Below are 23,866 nucleotides of genomic sequence, written 5' to 3' on the forward strand. Positions count from 1 at the left end.
AATATTTGAAATATAAAACATCCTCGGAGAATGTCTGCTCGATTAGCTTTGCTCCTCTTTCAGGTAGAGATAAGAAGAAAAAGATATTATTGTATTTTCTGTATTTTTTTTTTAAGCTCCCGCATGCCCACTCACCATTTGACAGAGGTCCGTTTTGTTAGTTGATAATAAAGTGTTGTATAAATGATGTAAAGGGTTATTCGTATGTTAGGTTTTTTTTAAAAAAAGAGCAGTGTTGTGTCTGATAGAAAGTTAATTTTTGTTTTCGTATTTACCGCACTGAGTTGTGATTATTAGGTAAATAAATATATTGAAGTCAGATTAAAGTACTAAATAGCTAGCTGGCGATGAAAATATTATTGATTAAAGTCCTGTTATAATAAAAATGTCCAGTTATTTTCGTTGGGTCGTCTGTTGTACTTCGATACCATGTGTCTTTCTGTTTCAAAATGATTAAATCGTTTCATATTACATCACACTAAAGATTCACTATATTTTAATTTGTAACAAAACAAATTGTTGAGTTACTCAATTTCCCAACCTCGTTTGTCTGGAATTTCGAAAACAAAGATATGTATGGTATCAAAGCTCCAAACTCCAAGCATTTCAAGTTTCGAAAACTAGACTGTTGACAGTTTTCTAGCGTCTTAGAACGATTCACTTAAAAATGTTGAGAAGTAACGTCGGTGTTTTTTCTACAAGTTACAAAAAGCTGGTATGTTTTAAAATTAGATGAACATGTAAGTTGTTACTGATGTCAGTTCAACAGGTCGGTTGTTACTGATATCAGGTTGTACAGTTTAGTTGCTATTGATGTCAGGTTGTACAGGTTAGTTGTTACTGATGCTAATGTGAACGGATTCATTGGTTGTTGACATGGACCACTAGGCTTACCAGGAAAATGCAGCATATGTTCTAAACCCATGTTCTAAACATGGATGGCATCAGTAATGCTTCCATTTTGTGTTTATTCTTTTCGTGACCTGTACAGTTTTTATTCCATTTTCAAATGCGTGCTGGAACTGCTGACTTACTGGTTTTCTTATACAACCATGGTTTTGGAAACTACGTGTGTTTCCGGTTTATCTCAATATCCCAGAGATAAATCCTTCGGTTCCGTGCTTCCTTCTCAACATGAAAAGCTCCACTACATGGTGCTATCAGGAGCATGTTTACCGATGTTATACATGAGTGTACTTATCTTTTAGTAGAAATAGATTTCCGCTTGGATTTCTCTTTGTGTGTGATTCAGTCTTTCACGTTAATATTTTGAAAAATCTGTGTAACATACCTGTTCGAAAAACTAGCTGTCTGAATTTAGTCTAACTATATTTTTGATAATTAAATTACTACTTAATATAAAGTATTTTCTCCGTATCACTTACATGTTGTTTAGAAATTATATAACATTGTTTATATAAGCTTGTTGTTCCTTTTGGATTTCTTTTTTTATTTTTGATGAATGACTAATTGTGACACTCATTGTTTACCTAGCCGTATAAAACAATTGTAATTTCTTTGATGTGGAACAGATATATAAGACTGACCATTACGTTTTTTATTGTGTATTAAAAGGACAGCATTACATTACACTATGTAACAAAATTTTTACTTTTTCTTGTTCTTGGGCAGAAAGTGTTATTTCCCAATTGCTTATGTCTAAAGTAAATGGAAAACACCTATTTTTCTCTTCAAACGGGGGGCGTATAACGAAAACATGATAGGAGACTATATTTGGGGCCTGATACGTAAAAGTGATTTACAGTCGCAAATCTCGAAAAACTACTCATTTCTAAACATTTTTGTTCATTTTTGTATAACTTTAGTATAAATACATGTAAATCTTGATTCATATGTTGTTTTATTCAGACCTTATGTAAATGAAAATGTACAAATTTGCCCGTTTTTACATAAAAAATAGGTTAATTTCTAAATTTCATTATCCAGGTCACAAAAGCAAAGTTTGAAGGGAATAATGGCCATTTTCTGTACTTTTACAACATAAGCAATTAAGAAATAACACATACAATCCAGGAACAAAATTTGTGTTACATAGTGTTATTGTACCATATAAAGAAACTGTTCTCTGTGATATGAGGATATGTTGTTCTCGACAATGTTACATTGTCTCGCTATTTAAAAACATTTCTTCTGTTATTATATATATATATGTGTGTGTGTATGTGTTGCTCAGTTTGTTTCTGAATTTTGCGTAAACCTGTACAAGGGCTGTCTCTACTAGTCGTCTATATTTTTGAAGTGATAGATCGACAAATCTTAGGCTGCTATAATCGAGCATTTCTACATTTGAATGTCACTCTTATCACGCAGTTCAGACCCCAAAGTGAGAAGCAAGGTGCGAACCACACACTCTCGGGTTCACAATTCTTCACGTTGACCATTGGGCCGTACCCGACCCTATTGTTCGAGGCGATTTTACATTACCTCACTATAGAATATCATTTATTGTCGATTGTAACATTCGTTATTGTTCATAACGACATATTTGCCACAAGTATTAAAAGTTGGAATATCAATGTGTCCTACGCGCGTGTGTGCGGGTCTGGAAAATTTGAAACGTAGCGAAGAAAATGTTGCGAGAAGAATGTGGCCATCTGGCGTATACATACATACATGATCGGCTTAAAATTAAAAAGTTTTGACCAGCACTTCATCCATCTTCGCTTTCTTTACAGATTAAAATAAACTTTATATTAGAAGAAAGTATAGTAAGTTCTGATTACTTTATTGTCAGTTATTTATTAAATGTTGACATGTATGGCGCTGTCTTTCTACACTTCTTTATATCTGCAGTGTAAAGAAGCACGAAAACTGTACAGTGTATATATACTACAAGCTTTAGCCTCTCCGCCTTATTTGAGCCTCGTGTATGCTGTCTCCATAGAAACCAACACGCGCTCTTCTAGTATATTTCAAGGCAGAATAGCCAAATCACCTCTGTCCATTCAGTGGCTAGCACAAGAGGAAACAAACAGTCTGGTTATTTCTTTAGGATTAGATGTTCCAAGCTTATAAAAGCATGTTCACGTTGCCATGGTAACGTTTCTTTTTGGACCTGCAGCTTAAAGCTTTTAGGGTTTGCACGCAAAATTTCATAAAAAATCTATTTCTCTGTCAATCGTTTCGTGTCCATTTCGCTTAAAGCTGTAATGTGATTTTTGTAGCGAGATTTGTACTTTACTGTTTTTTTGTGTTGTTTTTTTACGTGTGTAAAGTTTTATTTTAAATTTTCTCTTCTATGTAATGTTCATGGAATACAGGTAAACTTAAATTTCTCGTGTATTTGTTTCTCTCATACCCTGAAATGAAAATACAAGAAAGAGAAATAAAACTTTTATAAAGCATATGCTCCTCTTATTGTGAACATGTATAATGGTTTGGATAGCTTTGTCACCCTAGAAAAAGGCATACATGTAAAAAAACATTTATATCACTGCTTGAAAATAATGTTTTTATAAATTTTTGTACAAATCGTTTTACGAATGACGGGAAGTGTAATTGTTTCAATAAAAGATCGTTTATATGTGTGAACCAAATCAAAGATGAACACGTTACACAAAAAGTACTAATTTTCTACTTCTGCCTTTACATTAGTAACACAAAGGCAGTTTTAAAAATAATGTAGATAGTTGTGTTTTTGGTCCCCCTACGCAAACTACGCGAATCAGTCACCCCTTAAAATGTTTTCTTTTATCTTTTCTTTACAGGGATTTTCTTCTTGAACTAACATTTCCTACTGTCTGAGAAGTAACCAACGGTCCATTTGACTTTTGTTTCACATGCCATAGTCTTTCGCTGGACGCTACTCCTTTTATGTTTGAAATCATGTTTTGTGTGTCTGTCAACGTGATGTTGTTGCCTGTCACTCGCAACTTTCTCAGAAAATAAAAACAAATGTTCAAACCAACAGTGTGTCTATTAAATTTGTTACTATTTATTTATTTTTCTCAGTGAAGCTTTGCCGTAATTTAGGCATTAAAACGTTATTTCAGTGTGAAGAAGGTTCGAAAATCGAAATAATTTATTGAGATGAAATTATTATTAGTGTAGAAAATATGCTCAGTTCTCCGAGTATGGTAATTTTATGCTCGTGTTTGATCTTTATGCAAGTATTATGTTATGGACAAGCACTAATTTATGTTATAACATCAGATTGTTTGTTGTTTTAATTTCGCGCAAAGCTGCACTAGGACTTATCTGCGCTAGCCGTTCTTAATTTAGCAATGTAAGACTAGAGGGAAGGCAGCTAGTCATAACCACTCACCGGGCAAATCTTTTACCAACGAATAGTGGGGTTGGCCATGATATTATAACTCCCCCACGGCTGAAAGGGCAAGCATGTTTGGAGTGACGGGGATTCGAACCCGCGACACTCAGATTACGAGTCAAACGCCTTTACCACCTGGTCATACACCATTAGCCTGACGCTAACGTGGAAATAAGTCCCATGTTATACTTCATAAGGATCAGTAAATTCAGAACGAAATAAACGTTTAAATTATAAACATTTTTATTCGAAAATGTATAATGTAATAAGTTGTTGAGTAAGTGAAAATAGGGCCCATTCTCCGGTATATCGTTTTTACATTACTGTTTCACTTATGTTTAGCCTAGCGTATCTGTAAGGTCGCTAGCAGAAAGTGTGAAACAATTGATTAAATTCTTGAACAGTAGACAAGCACATCTACCAATGACAGCAATATGGTTTTTGTGCGTAAAGTAAGTTGAATAAACATAGCAATTCTCCTTCAGTTAAGTAAACACAACTAGTCTCCTTTAGTTGTTTTCAACCTGTAACAGTAAAGTTCGCATTTTTTTCTGTTTCCTAAACGTGCATTATATTTATATATAGTAGATATAAAACAGTGCAAATTATGATGTTTGTGTATGAGTGCTTAAATGCTGAGTTTTTATTCTGTGGTACTCAACATAATATTGGACTGTTACGAAGCACTGGCCTTAAAATTTCCTGGTGATAAGAGTCTTCTTATTGTGAACACTTATAGTCTTCAGTTTCATTCTTTAAAATTTTCAATACACCAGTTGTATTGCGTAATAATAACCAATTTATTTTTATTCGCTCACCAGTGACTCAACGATAAGTCTGTGGACTTGTAGCGCAAAAAAATCTGGTTTCGATACCCAGCACAAATAGTTCCTTCTTTAGCTTTGTGCTAAGGACAAACGAACTGTCATTATTTACTGAAAATAGATCCTGGATGGAATTGAACCGATGGTTATTAATCTGTGTTTTATTTTGAAAATGCATAATTTGATCTAGATCTGTGCGAAGTGAGTTTACAGGTGTTACATGCAGTGATGACCACACACTTGGCAGTTACGTTTTGAACGTGTTATCACGATTTTTAGTTTCATATTATATATCATTGCTTTGGGTATGTGCAACCTTTTTCAGATTGAAAACTCTTTATAACTTCCTTTAAGGCTTGAGAGTTTTGAGTTGCGATTGATTATAGTAAATGGGATAAGTAAGTATCACATTTATTATTTTGTATTCCTAAGTAAATATGTAATTAAATAAACATCAATACAAGAATTAAAAACATTATTCAGTTGAATGTTGTTTTTGTATCTGTTGAAAAAAACATATAATTTTCAGGCAGCGTAAAGTATTAAATGTTCTCACCATCTCTAGTTCTTTCTCTCTACATATGGACCACCCACAGCGTGTGCTAGAGATCGGTATAAAATCTTGCGCAGTCTCTTACCTGGAGGTTCTTTGTAACACATATGCCGCTCTTCGTAGACTCCCTCTGGTGGTGACTACTCGTGTGCAACAATTGACGCAAGTTTCCCTGATCGTAACACCATATGGATATAATTTTATCGTGTAGTTACCATGTGTGTAGAGAACTGCGGTGAAATCTATTGCATAACAGATTAGGTTATGTAGTGCGTTCGATATGGGGACAGTCATCTAGATGTTGATGTGCATGTTTCTCTGTGTGCTTGTAGTCGTCACTGTACTGACTTTACAGTCCATTGATTGTACGTGATGTTTTTATCATATTTTGTTTTATTGATATAGGCATTATGATTATAAGTTATTCATGAATGAAACATGACTGTTAGTTTGGGTTTATAAGTTACACTTTTATTTGTTGCTTCTTTAACATGGAGATGTCGCTTTTAGCCGCAACTCGCAGTTTTTCAAGTACAAATTTCTGGCTCATAGCTTTGTCACCTCTTGATTGATTTGATATCTAATTAAATTTTAGACTCATGAGGTCAAATTTCTTCCATTGATGTATTTGACCACGGCCAAGGTGTTATATGTTAATTTACTCTAATCCTGCCAGAAAGAATTCGATTTGAGGGTAGAGTAGTAGAGATTATGATGGGTAATAAAATCGAATCTGATATACTCGCACTCCACACTTGGTGTTGCTGATGCTCTAAAATAAAGCTAAATAAAAAGAGAGAGAGAAAAAAAGAATCTCGTAGATTACTCTCATGCTGCCTAAAATAATTTCAGGTGCCGCGGCTATTGATGATTGTTTCTGGTTTATTCTAAAAATAAAGAAACAAATTCATTCACATCGATGGCTTCGTTCCGTGCATAACAAGAGCTATGTTAAGGAACAGCGTAAATTATGCTAATAATTTTCTTTGTTTTCAGAATTTTATGCATGATGTGTAAACAATTAAGAAAAATTTAAATAAACATAAAATGAACATCGGCTTATGTACATTTGTATTAATGCGCTGATCTGATAACGAATTATGTTGTAGCACTACTGTATATAGACTCATTGATACCAGGGATGCGTACAATGTTTCGCCCAATTTTTTTTATATAGTCTATATATATTTTTTATTACTTTTTGAAGACATCATGAAAGTTTGCTTGTTTCAAAGTGAGAATCCAATTAGATACGTAATTTGGTAATTACAGCTTGTGTGTTTCAAGATAAGAAATTACACGTTGTAGCAAAAGATTCGGACTTTGTTGCATAAAATTGGCGTCTCATTAGAAAGAAATGGTTCTGTTTCAATAAAACAATTGTCAAACACATTTTTCAGTCGAATACAAGACTAAAAATTTTCAAAAATAATTGAAAAATACAAAAGACATTTATATATATGGGGAAAAAAAATTGAAAACAAAACATGACGATTCAATTCATGTAAAGAAAACATATGGAATAATTTCACACAATTGAAACATCGTTGAAAAAACACACAAAAACTACTTAAATATTTATAAACATATATAGAAATTCAGATGGTCTACTTCATTTGATTACACTCGGCAGTTGCTCGATGTGGCTTTGCTGTAAGAAAACACCAACACACCATCATTTGATTACCGTATTCAGGTCTTATAGTTATGATTTTTCACAAAGTATGTATCTTGGGCTTTATCAAAGTAACGTCAAAGTTTTACAACAAAGTACCAAATTTTTGTAAAAATCCATATTTATGAATAGGAATGTAACGTCGAAAGTCAGTTTGTCTTAAAGCGAGAGTCAATAATCATGGAAGTGAGACATTGTCCTTGATCCAGTGATGTTGTAATACTGTGTCTAGATTCATTGCGTGATGTTGTAGTACTGTATCTAGATTCATTGTGTGATGTCATACTACTATGTCTAGATTCATCGAGTGATGTTGTAGTACTGTGTCTAGATTCATTGAGCGATGTCATACTACTATGTCTAGATTCATTGAGTGATGTTGTAGTACTGTGTCTAGATTCATTGAGTGATGTTGTAATACTGTGTCTAGATTCATTGAGCGATGTCATACTACTATGTCTATGTGATGTTGTAGTACAGATACTAGATTCATTGAGCGATGTCTAGATTCATTGAGTGATGTTGTAGTACTGTGTCTAGATTCATTTAGTGATGTCATACTACTATGTCTAGATTCATTGAGTGATGTTGTAGTACTGTGTCTAGATTCATTTAGTGATGTCATACTACTATGTCTAGATTCATTGAGTGATGTCATACTACTGTATCTAGACTCATTGAATGATGTCATACTACTGTATCTAGACTCATTGAATGATGTCATACTACTGTATCTAGACTCACTGAGTGATATAGTATTTCTGTATCTAGACTTATTGAGTGATACAGTACTACTGTACTTAGACTTATAGAGTGATACAGTACTACTGTACTTAGACTTATAGAGTGATGTTGTAATACTATATTTAGACTGATTGAGTGATGTTGTAGTACTGTATCTAGACTGATTGAGTGATATTGTAGTACTGTATCTAGACTAATTGAGTGATGTTGTAGTACTGTATCTAGACTGATTGAGTGATGTTGTAGTACTGTATCTAGACTGATTGAGTGATGTTGTAGTACTTACTGTATCTAGGCCTACACTGATTGAGTGATTTTCAGTACTGCGTCTAGACTCATTGAGGAATATAGTACTACTGTATCTGTTACTTATTGAGTGATGTAATATCGCTATCTGGACTCATTGAGGAATATAGTACTACTGTATCTGTTACTTATTGAGTGATGTAATATCGCTATCTGGACTCATTGAATAACGTAATACTACTGTATATGGATTCATTGCACATGTTTTCTGAACATGTTGTTCCGCACTTCTAAGCAAAAGTTTAAAGTTCACAGGTAGCATGTAATGAAAGTCCTTCAAAGAACTTCGTATGTTCAGAACTCGTTGTGTTTTAACGCCATCTGAAGACCCCGGAGAGCAAGTAGAACACTATTTCTAGTGTTGACTTTTTGTAAGGCTTCAACTATATACTTCTAATACTTAAAACGTTAAAAGAAGTGCATGGAAATTGAATTATCCAGTAAAGAAGACAGACAGTAGTGTAAGATATATGATATATCTATATGTATAGACGCATAAATAGATTAAGATATAAATTCATGTCATAGATACTTCAATGTAACTACATGAGAAATATCCAGATTTTCGTTTTCCTGGTTTCTTTGGGATATCATTTTATAGTGACAAGAAGTATGATTTTAGTGCGATATCTGTCATAGTCTTAAAATACTTCAGTTTATTGTGTGCCCTTTCATGTAAATTAAGACCCTGTCTCCTAATTTATGCCCGCTCGCTCGGTGGCGCTGCGGCTAGCCTGAGAGTTATGTATAAAATAAAACGCAGACAACCCATCATGTAGTTTTGTATTTAAAACAATTTTCGCTTTTCTTTCGCTTTTACAGTGAGTATTTAAAAGCTAAGATTGTATTTTTATTCCATTGCTGTAGTGAAAGAGGAAATATAAAATAACAACATTGTTAATAACATGTGTGGATGAAAGATACTTAGGTTCAGAGGTTTAAAACCCCGTTATTGACCACAGTTACGTACTGTATAAAGGTTTGATTTGATAATAATATACGAATCACATTTAACTTGCTTGAGCGCAAAGTTACCAAAACCTGGTTATAAATGTCTTTGTTATCAAGTGTAACATGATTTCGTTTTATATACTGTTTTCATAACACTTTCATTTCAGTGGCTCCACGGTAAGTGAGTAGGCTTATAACGTTAAAATCTGGGTTTCAATACCCACAGTGGTCACAACCCATATAGCCCATTGTGTAGCTTAGCAACAAACAAACAAAAATCAAAGACATACTTCGTAGTTGTTGTTTTTTTATGAGAAGCAAGAGGTTTAAAATAAATATTTGATAACACTATGTAACATAATTTTTACTTTTTCTTGTTATTTCCCAATTGCTTATGCCTAAAGTAAATGGAAAAGACCTATTTTTTTCTTCAAACTTTGCTTTTGTGACCTGGGAGTGTATAATGAAAACATGATGGGAGACTACATTTAGGGGCTGATAAGTGAAAGTGATTTACATTACAGTCGCAAATCTCGAAAAACTACTCACTTCTAAACACTTTTGTTTATTTTTGTATAACTACATGTAAATCTTGATTCATATGTTGTTTTATTCAGACCTTATGTAAATGAAAATGTGCAAATTTGTCCGTTTTTACATAGAAAATGGGTTAATTTCTAAATTTCATTATCCAGGTCACAAAAGCAAAGTTTGAAGGGAATAATGGCCATTTTCTGTACTTTTACAACATAAGCAATTAAGAAATAACACATACAATCCAGGAACAAAATTTGTGTTACATAGTGTTATTGTACCATATAAAGAAACTGTTCTCTGTGATATGAGGATATGTTGTTCTCGACAATGTTACATTGTCTCGCTATTTAAAAACATTTCTTCTGTTATTATATATATATATGTGTGTGTGTATGTGTTGCTCAGTTTGTTTCTGAATTTTGCGTAAACCTGTACAAGGGCTGTTTCTACTAGTCGTCTATATTTTTGAAGTGATAGATCGACAAATCTTAGGCTGCTATAATCGAGCATTTCTACATTTGAATGTCACTCTTATCACGCAGCTAAGACCCCAAAGTGAGAAGCAAGGTGCGAACCACACACTTTCGGGTTCACAATTCTTCACGTTGACCATTGGGCCGTACCCGACCCTATTGTTCGAGGCGATTTTGTATTACATAGCCAGAACCCCGTGAATTTTAAAACAACAGACGAAACGAGACAAGTAAACATTATCTATTACTGAGAATAAAATCAACACATAACTGATGTATTTTTGTACCAACACCAGGGATTGTGTAACTTCTTTCAACTTAGGTCTTATCTAAATAAACCTGTCACAACGCGCGAAAACATGTATAATAATCAACATTAAATAACATCTTAAAACATTAGTATGGGTGGGCAAACTGAGTTGAAAACCTTTTGCTCATACTTTTGTTATTTGATGTAGATAAAAACTATACTTGTAAGTAATAGTTCAGATAAATTCTTCAGTGTTTGCTTGTCAATCATTGAATGGTATTTCTGTATACTTCGTGATTAAGGCATGTGGCTCCATCTATATTAACCAAAATTCATTTAGGCAGTTCCTTACCCTTTCCATCTCACTAACTCCAGTTGGTCATGAGTTCACCGAACTACTATAATTAATTCTTTAAACTTTGCCAAACTACTTTGTTAAAATATTATATAAGGGCAGTCAGAAGAGGGATAGTGCGTTTACACCCCTCTTTGTTTTTCGAGTGAAAGCCTATTTAGTATTAAAGTTTTTATGAGTGGATGAAAAACAAAATATGATGTAAAAAGTAACTAAAATATATTAATAATAGTCGGTGCCAGCACCTCTAATGATACACTAGGGCCTCTTTAATAAAACTCATTAAAAAGTTAATAACAATAAGCGTTTTATAACCATAACAGTTCATAATATCAGTGCCGTAGTTTCCAAGCATACTCACCACATTTATAATCAATCGCAACTCAAAACTCTCAAGTGTTAAAGCAAGATAAGTTGTAAAGAGTTTTCGAAATAACGCCTTAAACCTGAATAAGGTTCCACATACCCAAAGCAATGGTATATAATAAGAAACTAAAAACTATGATGACACATTCAAAACATAATTGCCATGCGTGTGGTTAACAGTGTAACACCTGTAAACTCGGTTCGCTAAAAAATTACAGACCTTGATCAAATTATGCATTTTCAAGGTAAAGCACAGATTAATAACCATCGATTCAAACCCATCGTTGAGCCATTTTCTATAAAGAATGATAGTTCATTTGCTATTAAGCACATTGAAAGGCTGTAACATGTTTCAATGAAACACATCTACGGTGTATGAAATTGTTACGAACATGCCATAACATGCAGCAGTGAAACTCATCTTTGATATCGTCAGAAGAAAATCAACTACTAAAGATATTTGCAACAAAGTGCACTATCTGAACCAATGACAAGCCAGAGATTTTGATAATTTTGTAGAGTAAACAAGAGGAAATCTTTAAGAACCGGCAGGATTAGAGTAAATTAATCTGAGATCTTTTGTCCCTCTTTTTTTTGTGCATTTTCAATACCAAGCGTGGGGCGCGTACATACTCGATTCGATTTTATTACTCATCTGGATCCTTACCAGCCTACCCTAAAATTGAAATTATCTTAGGCAAGATTAGAGTAAATTAATCTGTTAGACTTTGTGTTTTGTGAAATAACGCATTTGAGCTGGGTTTGATCTCCTGAGTCCAAAACCGTAATTAGATCTCAAATCGGTCTAGAGGTGACGGAGCTAAAAAATTTTACTTTTTAAAAAACAACAACAAACACCTCTGAGTCTTTCTGTGAACCATTATGCCGCAGCCTAAAAATACAAGCACGATTTTCTCTCCTTTATTACAAACTAGTTTTTATTTCACCTGTCCAACGAATTGATTCTCCAGCTACTTTTACTGATCATTATCGTAATACGGGGCCGTTCCAGTAGTTATATTATCATTTACAATATAAAATAAAATATGTAATAGGTTGATTTAAGTAATAAAACTATGTGTACTGATATTAAATATTACGAAACTGCTAGTAACTACATAGACTAAAATTTCTCTGTTTTTGAAACTGCACAGCTTAAAAAAAAACTTGTAACGCAAAAATTCGGGTTCGATTCCCTGATTTTAGAGCTGTAGGTTCGTGATCTGACCACTGGTCCATTTGTGGACTATATGGGAAAAAAAGTATTGGGTAAAGTTTCCTATTGGTCTTAAAACTTTTTAAATATCCGAGTATAATGATGTATAATCATCAGGTAACAGTTTTACAACTTATTAACATAGTATACTTAAATGAATATTCTGTACAAAGTTAACAACAAAATATTTTATTATGACCATGATGAGTAGGCTAGAAAGGGGACTGTAAATAAAAAGTTATATTTAAATGTCTAGTGAGTTTTTCTGTTCTTGGGATATTTGTCACAGTTTGTAATTTGCAGACTCGTTTGCTTCCAAACAGTTAACAGTTTCAGTTAGGAAAGTCGTTTATTAATGTCAAAGTATGTGAATATGGAACATGCTAAAAATTGCGTAAAACAACCTTCTAAGTAAAATGATAACCGCGGAAACTTTGTAATCATATAAACGACGCCTCATTATCTTTCTTTCAGACAGCTAAATTTTTTTAACAGTACCAAATCATGCGGTGTATCATTGTCGTAGGATTACGACTTAGCCCTCGTTTTTTTCTTTCCAAATCATTTTAAATTTTTATGTTGGGTTGGGCAGTTACACTTGGGTGTTCCAAGACACTTGTCCCACTCGTTCTTCAGTTTCCAGACGAAGGGCTGTACGCTGTCCAATCACGAACAGCATCCCATGCTTCTAGCTTAAGATCTCACCGTCTTATCAATGATCGTAAATCACGGAACGTTGGAAGGTTAAGAAGGTAGACGCCGGTCGTAAGACTTGACATGTGTAGCAAAATTTAGGCTGGTCTTGTTTTCGAATTAGAATACCATCTTACATACTGTAAAAGGATCTGTATAAATTATCGGATAATTCACGTAACCAAAGAATTCGGAGTTGCTAATGTAGAGCTTTAGCAGTCGTCCGTCATCTGCTTCCCAGAGCTCGTATGGTGTTTCTAATTTTATTGTCAACGCGCTGGACTTTTGAGATATTTTGTTTTATAAAGTGGGTCCTCTGGAATAGCTACAGATAAAACCGTAGTCTGTAAGGACATTTAACAAGCAGTTCAAGGATGATTCCCGATAAAAGAGATTTGAAGTTTAAAATTTTAAATTATTAAGTATTTTAATCCTGAAAATGGGCGTGAATGAGGGTAATCATTCATAATAACTATGTTGAAATATTAGTGTACAAATATGTCTTGTGTATCAGGGAAATAGAGTACAAATCCATCTTGTATCGTGTGTCACCTGTTAACCACAAATTTTTGAAATATTGTAGATGCATTTTTCATGAAAATAGAATGCATAAGGCATCGCTGCTTGGAAGAATCTAGAAAACATTCAGACTAACCCAGACAGAGTATGGATGGCCCTGTAATCAAGGTGTCGGGCTGATAACCTAACGGTTTGATACATGACCTTGGTTACTCTCTCCATTATAAAAGTGACAGTCCCGCAGTGGACAGAGCACAGATAACCAGAAACAACCAAAATGCTTTTAAATGCATTATTCACAATGATATAATTTAAACTAGAACGTGAGATGCTTCATAATTGTTTATATATATGTAAAGATACATGATGCTATTCAATATTATGACCTCGCATCTTCTCGGGTAGCACGAGATGTTGATGAAAGGAGGCGTGGTCGTTTAAAATCAACAGCAAGAAAGTCATGTTATAAACATGTTTACATTTTTCGTGATGTCGGAGAAAATTAGATTAAAACTTTTGAGAATTTGTCAAGTATTTAGAAAAAGAAAACTACACGCAATATTTATCTGCTCTAGCCGTCCCTGCTCGATACACTAGAGGGAAGATAACTAGTCAACTCTCCACCAACTGTTGGGTTGGTGTAATCGGATAGGTGTTTTATAGAGTACTGACGACCTTTGGGAAGGGAAATATTGTGTTACATACCAACCAACCTGGAGTTGCAGTTCGAGAGTGCATCTCCTAGCAACCAGGTTATTGTGTTGAACGTTATGACTATTTTCTGGTAAACATGATATCGTATGTTAGGATGTTTATCCTTCATTGTTATGTGAAGTATATTAATATACACACATGCCATGTATAACAAATAAGTGTGAAAGTAGATGTGTAATGTTCTGATAACTGTGTTTAGGGAGTATTAAGGGCTAGCTGCTTTATAAAGTTTTGTCAGTAAATGCTATATTTCGATTCTGAATAGGAAAGTCTCGGCCTTATGCATTTACCTGAACCAACTTGACAAAGTACACAAGAATATTTTATTATAGTGTGAAAATATTGTAATTTCATTCACTCTCTCTCTCTCAACACACACACACACACACACACACACACACACATTCATACAAGAAGATGAACTCAGCAAAAAAACAACAGCAATTCCAGGGATTTGATACACGATATAACGTTATTCATTTTTATGGGACCAGAAGTAGAACCGCGAACATCGAATATAATGTCTTCTGCAGATTCAAACATTCGAATCTCGTACAATGAGTAGTTTACCAGTTTAAGGTATCCCTTTTGAATTTCCAAGCGCGCAGTAGCCATTTTTATGTTCACATATGGACCGCATAATGCACAATATATATAATATTGTGTGTGTGTGAATGCCATGTGCGTGTCTGAACAGACAGGCCATAAAGAAGACATGGAACGTTGACTATCCGAACTTGACTTACTAGTATTGACAGTTTCTGTAAAGAGCCTACACGAAGGAAAGCATAGAAGCGTTCAAAATTCAGAGCAAGTGTTAGAAACAGGGTGTTGCTATGAAACAGTTGTAAAAGGAGTTCGAGCGAGAAACACATAACTTGGCCTCCATCCGCTCCGCTTACGAACCCAATAACCCGTGACGAACGCGCTTCTGTGGGCGGTTGGGTGGATAAAAACAACTAGGGAATGTACTTATTGTTTAGTCTTCAATAAAAACGAAGTGACAAAATAAAAAGGGAACTGGGCGAAAGGGTAATTAAAATAAAGATAGGGAACGCGAATTAGATGTGTTTGTGGTACGTATATTGTTTTTAGAAAGCTATGCTTGGTGTTGAGAAGAACCATGTCGAAACATTTATTAAACTAGTTTTCTTCCTTATTCATTTAAGTCGTCTTCAGACTGTATGGTCAACAACTTTCAATTCGTCACGGTGATTAATCGAGGTTAAGCCTAAATATTTGTTTCCTCACTTTCACAAACCAATTGTACTTTACAGTTATCTCTAAACAATCTACACTTTATTAAAAAGTATCTAGTGCTTTATTATCGTGAATTTAGTAGGCCTGTTTCATGTTTAAAAATTACAAGTCAAGGAATTTAATTTGATTATTAACTAGTGTATAAAATAATAATTTTGTTGAACAGTGGGATTGACTGTTTGTCTTATAATTCACCACAGTATTAAGATGCGAACCTTGATCCAAGCGATCCGCACCCCAATACGCCAACCACCAAGCTCTGGTTTTAGTTAAAACTACATTGCTTACAATACTTGAGCAAGTGTTGAATAGTTTAATTTACTCAAAGATGGGCATACTGAAGAAATATTAAAAGTTGATGAGTTCAGTAATTAGTACTGTAAAACATCAGTAGAAATTGCTGGTGGAATACTCATAGTATAAGTATCGCTAACGATGAGTTTTAGTTGGTTGTTATCTGCCGTCGTGAAACATTCCCAATGAAGACAAAGAAAAAAAACTAACAAAAACAGCAGTAGCATATGATAGCAATTGTAAGGAGGGAGAACTAGACATTGTGCTAAAGATTAGTTTAAAACGTCAGATCTAGGTTTGTTGTGTATATATATAAACAGAATAAACAACATGCTAGGTGAAGCTTTTGAGTTCATGTGTTATATTGTTTACGATGATTTGGTCAGAGCTAATTGGTCTCTTTGCTGGCTTATCGTTTATATGTATTATTTCTTGAGTAACAATGTGTCGACTTGCGTCATTGTCTCACATGTATTACACATGACGAGGCAGGCACGTCACTTAAAAAACTGGAAACATACATTTCATTTTTTTTACACTACGAGAAGTCTAATGAACCACAGACTATAATTAAACGCCTTTCCACATGGAAAACACCTTAAAAACTACATAGTGTGGCGACATTTTTTAAATTTTAATAACCTTCAAGAATAACAGCATCAGTTAATTATGTAAAACCTGAAACAAAAAACAAACAAGAAGCACTCTTCCTGCCCTGCTTTAACGGAAGTATCTTGTATATTGTAGTGTGGACTTCCCACAGTTTTTGAGCCTTATTCTGCACAGCCGAACACTAGATTTGTTTAGAACATTGAAATTAATTGAATGTGGGGGTTTTGAAGGACGGAATGGTTGATAGTTTTTAATATAAACTTTGAAGTTTTTAAAAAATTTACAAACTTAGACTAGATCAGTAAACTTGTAGAATATCGATAGCTCCTGACGAATTATTAAGTTGATAAAGTCCAGTTTGTGTCAACTGAAGTTAAGAATAGTAGATTTTCCCCATTATAACTTTCAGTATTTATTAAACCTGTTAGAGTAATTTGCGTTTTTTATTTTCTTGAGTCATGTTGGAGTCATAACTCTAATTTCCTATTATTTTAGATATTTTTTTCTTTTAAATTTCTGGAATTTCAGTTATTTTTCTGGTTTAAATTGGTAAACCTGTTACTTATCTAGAACAGTATGTCACATTTCATTAGTGTGTTATTATAACAAACAAATTATGCTTATTGTTATTAACTTAGTGGCTATGATTGCGCATTTTTTAAGTACAGCTGTGTATACGCACTCTGGTTTTATTTTAGTTATTTAACTAGTTTAGGTTTATTTTGTAACATGGCCTCGGTTCGGATAGAGACAGTCAAATATTAGTTTCTTTTACAATAATATTGTCTGTACTCTTTGTTAATCAAACCTTTGGAACTCCGTATAGCGGGTCCCGGTGGACAGAACATATAGCACAGTGTGGCATATCTCTGAAGCAAATTGACCTTTGGGTATTACACTTTTAAAATACGTTTACCACCTCACCTCTTCGTCTATACACTTGCGGCTTCTCTTCGTTTACACACTTTAAAATGTGTTAACTTCCACTTCTCTTCGTTTACATTTTATTATGTGTTAACTTTCTGTTCTCTTCGTTTACACACTTTAAAACGTATTAACTTCAACATCATTTCTCTATTAAGTTTCGTTGATTTATATTTTAAAATAAAAACAAAAGGGAGTAATGTTAACTATAAACAAGCGGTTATATTACAGCCATAAAAAACTATAAATAAGTAAATGCATTCGAACACATGGGCGTCGCTGGGACGTTATTTGAGGAGTTATATCTATGGTGAGTATCATATATATGTGTATGAAACTGCACGTGGTATGACGATAACTCGACTATAACTAAGTTGTGCAAGTTTTAAAAGTAAATTGGGTATTGCATACTTGTTAGTTAATTGAAGTTTTTGTGTACGTCAGCATTATATATATATGTAAATATATTGTTATTGATTATTTTCATCACGATGAGAACGTTGAACCTACAGATCCACAGCCCTGTCCGCTCATCACTAATTACTCCTTTGGGCCTGGCATGGCCTAGCGCGTTAAGGCGTGCGCTTCGTAATCTGAGGGTCGCGGGTTCGCGCCCGAGTCGTGCCAAACATGCTCGCCCTCCCAGCCGTGGGGGCGTTATAATGTTACGGTCAATCCCACTTTTCGTTGGTAAAAGAGTAGCCCAAGAGTTGGCAATGGGTGGTGATTACTAGCTGCCTTCCCTCTAGTCTTACACTGCTAAATTAGGGATGGCTAGCACAGATAGCCCTCGAGTAGCTTTGTGCGAAATTCCAAACACACAATTACTGCTTTTAGCTAAAACTAAATGATATAAAGTTTGATAAGCAGCCACAGTAGAAGCTCTCAGACAACGAAATGGAATTAGGTAGTTAAATGAACGCACCTAAATCTGTTGATTATGGTTAAAGTGGTGAACCTAAATAAGTTAACATGCTACGTGAAACCTATCACCAGAAGGCCACGTCCGTATTTTTTTTTTACGAGGATGCATTAGACAAATCCTACGCACTTTTCCAATGATCTTCTTTTGATAGAATAACCTCTTGCATACTCCAGATATGACAGTTTAATCAAATTACTTACGTAGTTTTGCTTTCATTTATTTTCGTCTCTGGATGTATACAACAAGTGACGCATGCCTGTTATAAATTAAGCAGTTTTTATAGGGATATTTTTTTTCTGACAAAGTTAAAAGTTATAAGGTTTAAACCATGTATATATGTAGTAAAATGTGTTTATACTAAATATATAAAACCTATACCCGCTGGTTTATGGAATGATATTTAAACATGTAGCTTATAGTGGTAAATGGCAAGTTTGAGATTTTATAACGCTAATATTTGTGGCTCGATCCCTGTGATAGTTGTAGCGTAGATAGTTTGCTATGTTGTTTTGTAAACAGTTAATAACGTGTTTCTTTCATTGAAGTTATTCGTTTGTGTTAATTAATGCTACCTCTTCTTCTACCTTCCCCTCCTTCTTCGTTTTTAAAGATTGATACGCGAGAGACTAACATTTGGATGTAAGCTGACTTTTATCCCACATTTTATTGCTGGGATCAAGAGGTCAAAATATAGAAATTCAGTTTTGGCCAACTTTAAATGTAAGAGGCTGGACATACCTCTTGCGGTTTTCTTCCTATCTGAAGCTCCGGTGCCAGTTTCTCACTTTATCTTTTAGTATTATGTATATGTAGATTACGTATCAGTGCGCTTGTGCATACGTCATGTAGCCGATGTAAGCTTTCTACAAACACTCTCTACGCTCACAAACTATCTCCACCTGTAATGAGATTCTTTATAATAGTTAATAATGTGTTCTCATTTAAATTTATAAACGCATCGAAGACTTGTTTATAAAGCTTTCCATGTATGTATTTCCACAAAATTATACGTTCGTAAACTGTGAAATATGATATCAGTTAAATGATAAACCATAATTTGCATTACGTGTATTTATACCCATGTGTATGTATGTACATGCTTCAGTATGATGCTGAAGGCAATAAGCTTATATTTACATGAAACCAAAAATTACCAGAATTGATTTCTGGCAAATACGCTATAATTTATTAGCTAGAGGTTAGTGGTGACTCGTTATTGGAAATAAGATAATTCACCAGTTAATTGTGTGTTAAAACGTACAGAACATAAGATTATGTATAAACACGGTTTCCTGGCTTTCATCATGTTACCGCTACGTCAACTATTAAATCTCTCCATTATGCTAAGTAAGCTTCAGAAGGGAAATTCATTAATAATTTCTCAAGACTAATTATGGAAAGATACCCCTGGTGAGTGGAACCGTAGCCATAAATAAGCAAGCAAAATATTCTGCATTTTCTTTGTTGAAGCATTCCAGCAACGTGAAAGTTCGCCTATTTGTTAAAATAGTAAATTAAATGAAAAAACAAAAAACACTAACTATATCGCAAGATCCACTGAATTTTCAGCTTTTCGTAGCTTGACAAAGACTGGATACTTGGAAAGAGAATTTGCTACTAGAATAATTGAGGAAACAGTCAGGTTTTGTTATGGTTGCTTATGAAAATGCTATTTTATTGTAACATCAACAGTTGCCTTTTTATTATGTTATTTATACGAAACACATTCATTAGATGTGTGATTTCGTAGTGTGTGACATAATCGTTAGCATGAAGTACTGCATATCGGATGGTTTTATGAGGTTTGAACTTTTCAGTTGTGCACGAGCGCATTAAAAAAAAAAAAAGAATAGCCAACTCCTAACCCCGCTACTGGATTATAGTGTATCCGTTTGGTCAGCACTTCCAAGCTTTGAGCTGCGACACATGAACCTTAGAGAAAGTTTAAATGTTTCTAAGCGCAAGTTACACAATGTGCTGTTCATGCTCTGCCCACCACAGGCATCGAAATCATTTTATTTTCCGTCTAAGCCCTCAGGGTTACCAATGATCCAGTGGGGTGGGAGAGGAAAATAAAAGGCCAGCGTAAATAAACAAAGGCGATTCATTCCTCACAACTAAATTAATCAAATGCGCCTTTAAATTGAGATAATTCTCGCTATTTTTCTTAGAACTCTCGTAAGTCTTAGAGAACTTTGTATGGTTTCAATAAAAAACGTCACACCTGTTTAGTACTCACTGTAGTTGTTTGTAGACGGATATTATTTGAGTTCTTAATTTTCGTATTTTCACTCACGATTGAGATCTCTGTTGTTTCCTAATATGTTTCTCTTTGCAGTTTTATTTAATTGAAGGTTTTAAGTACACTTTATATAACACAGGAAAGTAGGTTGAGCAAAATTGTGTATGAAGACTTTTTCACGAGTTCGCTGCATTTATTTCCTTTTGTCTGAGTGTGAATTCGTCGTGTCCTCTACGTAGTTAATAGGTGGAAGTGCATCTCATTACATCTTGCCACCACTTAGTTAATTATGACCTTATTCAAACTATACGTCCGTGTTTGTTGTCTTCCTAGCAATCCTTCAACGACCAGTTGTGTTGAGGTGAAACTTTAAGCTTAACGCAATATATATCACTTTACCAAATGTATGTAAATTATCCTCGGTTACAGCTCCTTCCCTGTAGTCCTTCGCCGATATATTTTAAACCTTTATCGGTTTTAATATTAACGGTTAACATACTTCTTCGGAACAAACAAACAAACTTTGTTTAGAGTTTGTTGATTTGACGTTTTATGGCGCAAACCAACTAGGCTATCTGTACTTTGTTTAGAGTAATACAGTTTAATGTTACTTGTTTACACAGAGACATTTTTAAATCGCTTTTACTCTCCATTTTTAGCCTGTAACCGAATTAAAGGACCATTAGAAACAGTTACAGATTTAGTTTCACAACGTGACTTAAATTATAAAAATTATATATAAAGTTTTATTTTTATCTCCTCTCGGAATATAACTTGCAAAACATGTTTTTATGCCTAATTAGTAATTATTAATTTACTCTTACCTACTTAACTCGTTACCCTAAATATTTTAAGGTTAGCTTTTAGTGGTAGTCATTTTAGAAGTCGAGAAATTTATTTATTAGAAGTGTCAAACGAGTCGAGCAGTTTATCTGTTAGAAATATTGGATGAATCGAGCAGTTTATCTGTTAGAAATATTGGATGAATCGAGCAGTTTATCTGTTAGAAATGTTGGATGAATCGAACAGTTTATCTGTCAGAAGTGTTACATTAGTCGGGCACTTTATTTATTTGAAGTGTTGGATAAGTGAAGTAGTTTACTTGTTACAAGTGTGAGATGAGTCAAGTAGTGTATTTACAAGAAGTGTTGGCCACGTATTTTGTTTATTAGGAATGTTAGACGAATTAAGCAGTTTATTTATTATAAGAGATGGATAAGTCAAGTAGTTGATTTGTTAGATATAGTGAATGAGTCGAGTAGTTAATATGTCAGAAATATAAGACGAGTCAAGCAGTTTAGTTGTTATAAGTGGTGGATAAGTCAAGTAGTTTATTTGTTACAAATGTTAAATGATTCAGTTTATTTATGAGAAGTGTTGCATCAGTCAAGTATTTTATTTATAAGAAATCTAAGATGAGTCAAACAGTTTATTTATTTAAAGTGTTGGATGAGTGAAGTAGTTTATTTATTGGAAATGTTAGATGAGTCAAGCAGTTTATTTATTTGAAGTGTTGGATGAGTCAAATGTTTTATTTACTTGAAATGGTATACGAGTCAAGCCTTGAAATGTTGGATGAATCATGTTGTTTATTTGTTAGAAGTGTTGGATGTGTCAGGTAATTTATTTCTTAGAAGTGATAAGTGAACAAAGTATGTCTTGCCTTAATATAAAACATCTGTTGCTTATAGTTAGAGTTATGCTAAAAAACGAAGTCTGATAAAAAATGAAGTTTGTGGGTTCTATTGAGACTTTTATTGCATGATGTGGTAATTCAGTGCTTTTTACCTGGTTATTTAGTATTGAATATGGGCTTTTTGGTCGTATTGTTTCCTGAATTCCGAGTATTTGTATTCAATGTTTGTGTAGTTTGACGTATGTAAGTTTTCGTGTACGTGGTTTTCGGATCTTTCCTGTATTCAGGTATATTGAGCTAACGTAGAATGAAATCCATATGCTTTCGGAAGAGAGCGTGTAATTTCTCTTGATGTTTTAAGACTGAACCGCGAAGGTTACACACGTGAGTCCGTTATCTCTATACTTGCCTCCGAATATTTTCTCTTAAGTGTTTTCTATCTGTACAGTAGTTGGTGAGCCTTTTCCCTGCCACGTGGTTAACGCGGTGTAAGGCGTAGTTATATAACTGCAATATAGATTTTTTAACATATTACATTCATATAGATCGCACGTTTTTGTAACGTAACTGACAAGCAAATAATAAGATTTCTCCTTTTCTTTTGTCCAGGTAAGGTTCGTTGTTGATGTTCCTCAAACAATCTCTCTGCCTAGTCTATTTCCGAAGAGCAATCGGCCAAGTAAACGGTAAGGTTGTGTGATGATAATAGAATGTACACCTGGAAGAGTTCCCTAGGAAAGTGGTAGGAGTTAACAGCGGTTAAAGATATTTTCCACGTCTTTCTCCTAAACCTACATATTCTATGTTCGAGAATATTGTTCTTAGCAAATATTCTCTTCGCTTGTGTGAAAGGATGTATGTATGCAGTAATACGTGGCTTGTCCAGTTGAACTCTTACATCTTTTGCAACGAACAATTGAGGTTCACTCAGTTGTTGTATTCCAAAATATTATTTCCCACTTTGTTGGTTTTGTATAAAAATCAATATGGCGTTACTGCAGAAGTCGGTCTTTTATTATCAGTTATTAGTTTCGCTAGTGTTAAGTATTATTTTCTGTGTAGTTATTTATATGGAGCTTGTTTTACTAGAAACGAGCTATCTAATAAAAGAAACTAGGTATCTATTAAAAGTGTTTTATTGTCAAAATGCAACTTTAAATGTTCCTCATCATATTACTGGTACGATAAAACAAGAAATGTGTTTACATAACAGGTTATTCACGACCCTTCCTAACGCGCGTGTGTGGAGTGGGGAAAAGAGCAAAAGAATGATACGGATTTCTTTTCCTTTTTTCCATTTTTCAGGCTGACCAGGCTTGGCCTGCGATCAGCTTGCGAGGCCAATATCCAAGATTCAAGCCACAATTTGCTGCGAATACGTGCTGCATAATGTGGGAAAGCTGTACGTATGAAAATCAGTATCTTTATAATAACCGCACAGGCGGCGAGTGTTGCTGAATGGATGCTAACTCTCTGGTAAGCAGTTTTAAAACTAGGGATATCATACCT

The 23,866-nt window shown here is 34.2% G+C and overlaps 1 protein-coding gene across 10 annotated transcripts in view; it reads left to right on the forward strand.

Annotated features, from left to right (window-relative positions):
• The window catches only part of LOC143255390 (uncharacterized), a 187,450-nt gene that overhangs the window by 69,963 nt on the left and 93,621 nt on the right, over positions 1 to 23,866 (forward strand). For 6 of the 10 annotated variants that reach the window (XM_076510976.1, XM_076510971.1, XM_076510972.1 and 3 more), the window contains one exon: positions 22,967 to 23,043. The exons of 3 other annotated variants lie outside the window; for them this stretch is intronic. In XM_076510976.1, the coding sequence (XP_076367091.1) occupies positions 22,983 to 23,043 (61 nt within the window). In that variant the 5' untranslated portion in view covers positions 22,967 to 22,982. Of the gene's footprint in view, positions 1 to 22,966; positions 23,044 to 23,655; positions 23,834 to 23,866 lie in introns of those variants that run through there. One more of the 10 variants, XM_076510984.1, reaches the window with a different exon arrangement.

Source organism: Tachypleus tridentatus, chromosome 7 (genome assembly GCF_004210375.1).
Source record: "Tachypleus tridentatus isolate NWPU-2018 chromosome 7, ASM421037v1, whole genome shotgun sequence".
Classification (NCBI taxonomy): domain Eukaryota; kingdom Metazoa; phylum Arthropoda; class Merostomata; order Xiphosura; family Limulidae; genus Tachypleus; species Tachypleus tridentatus.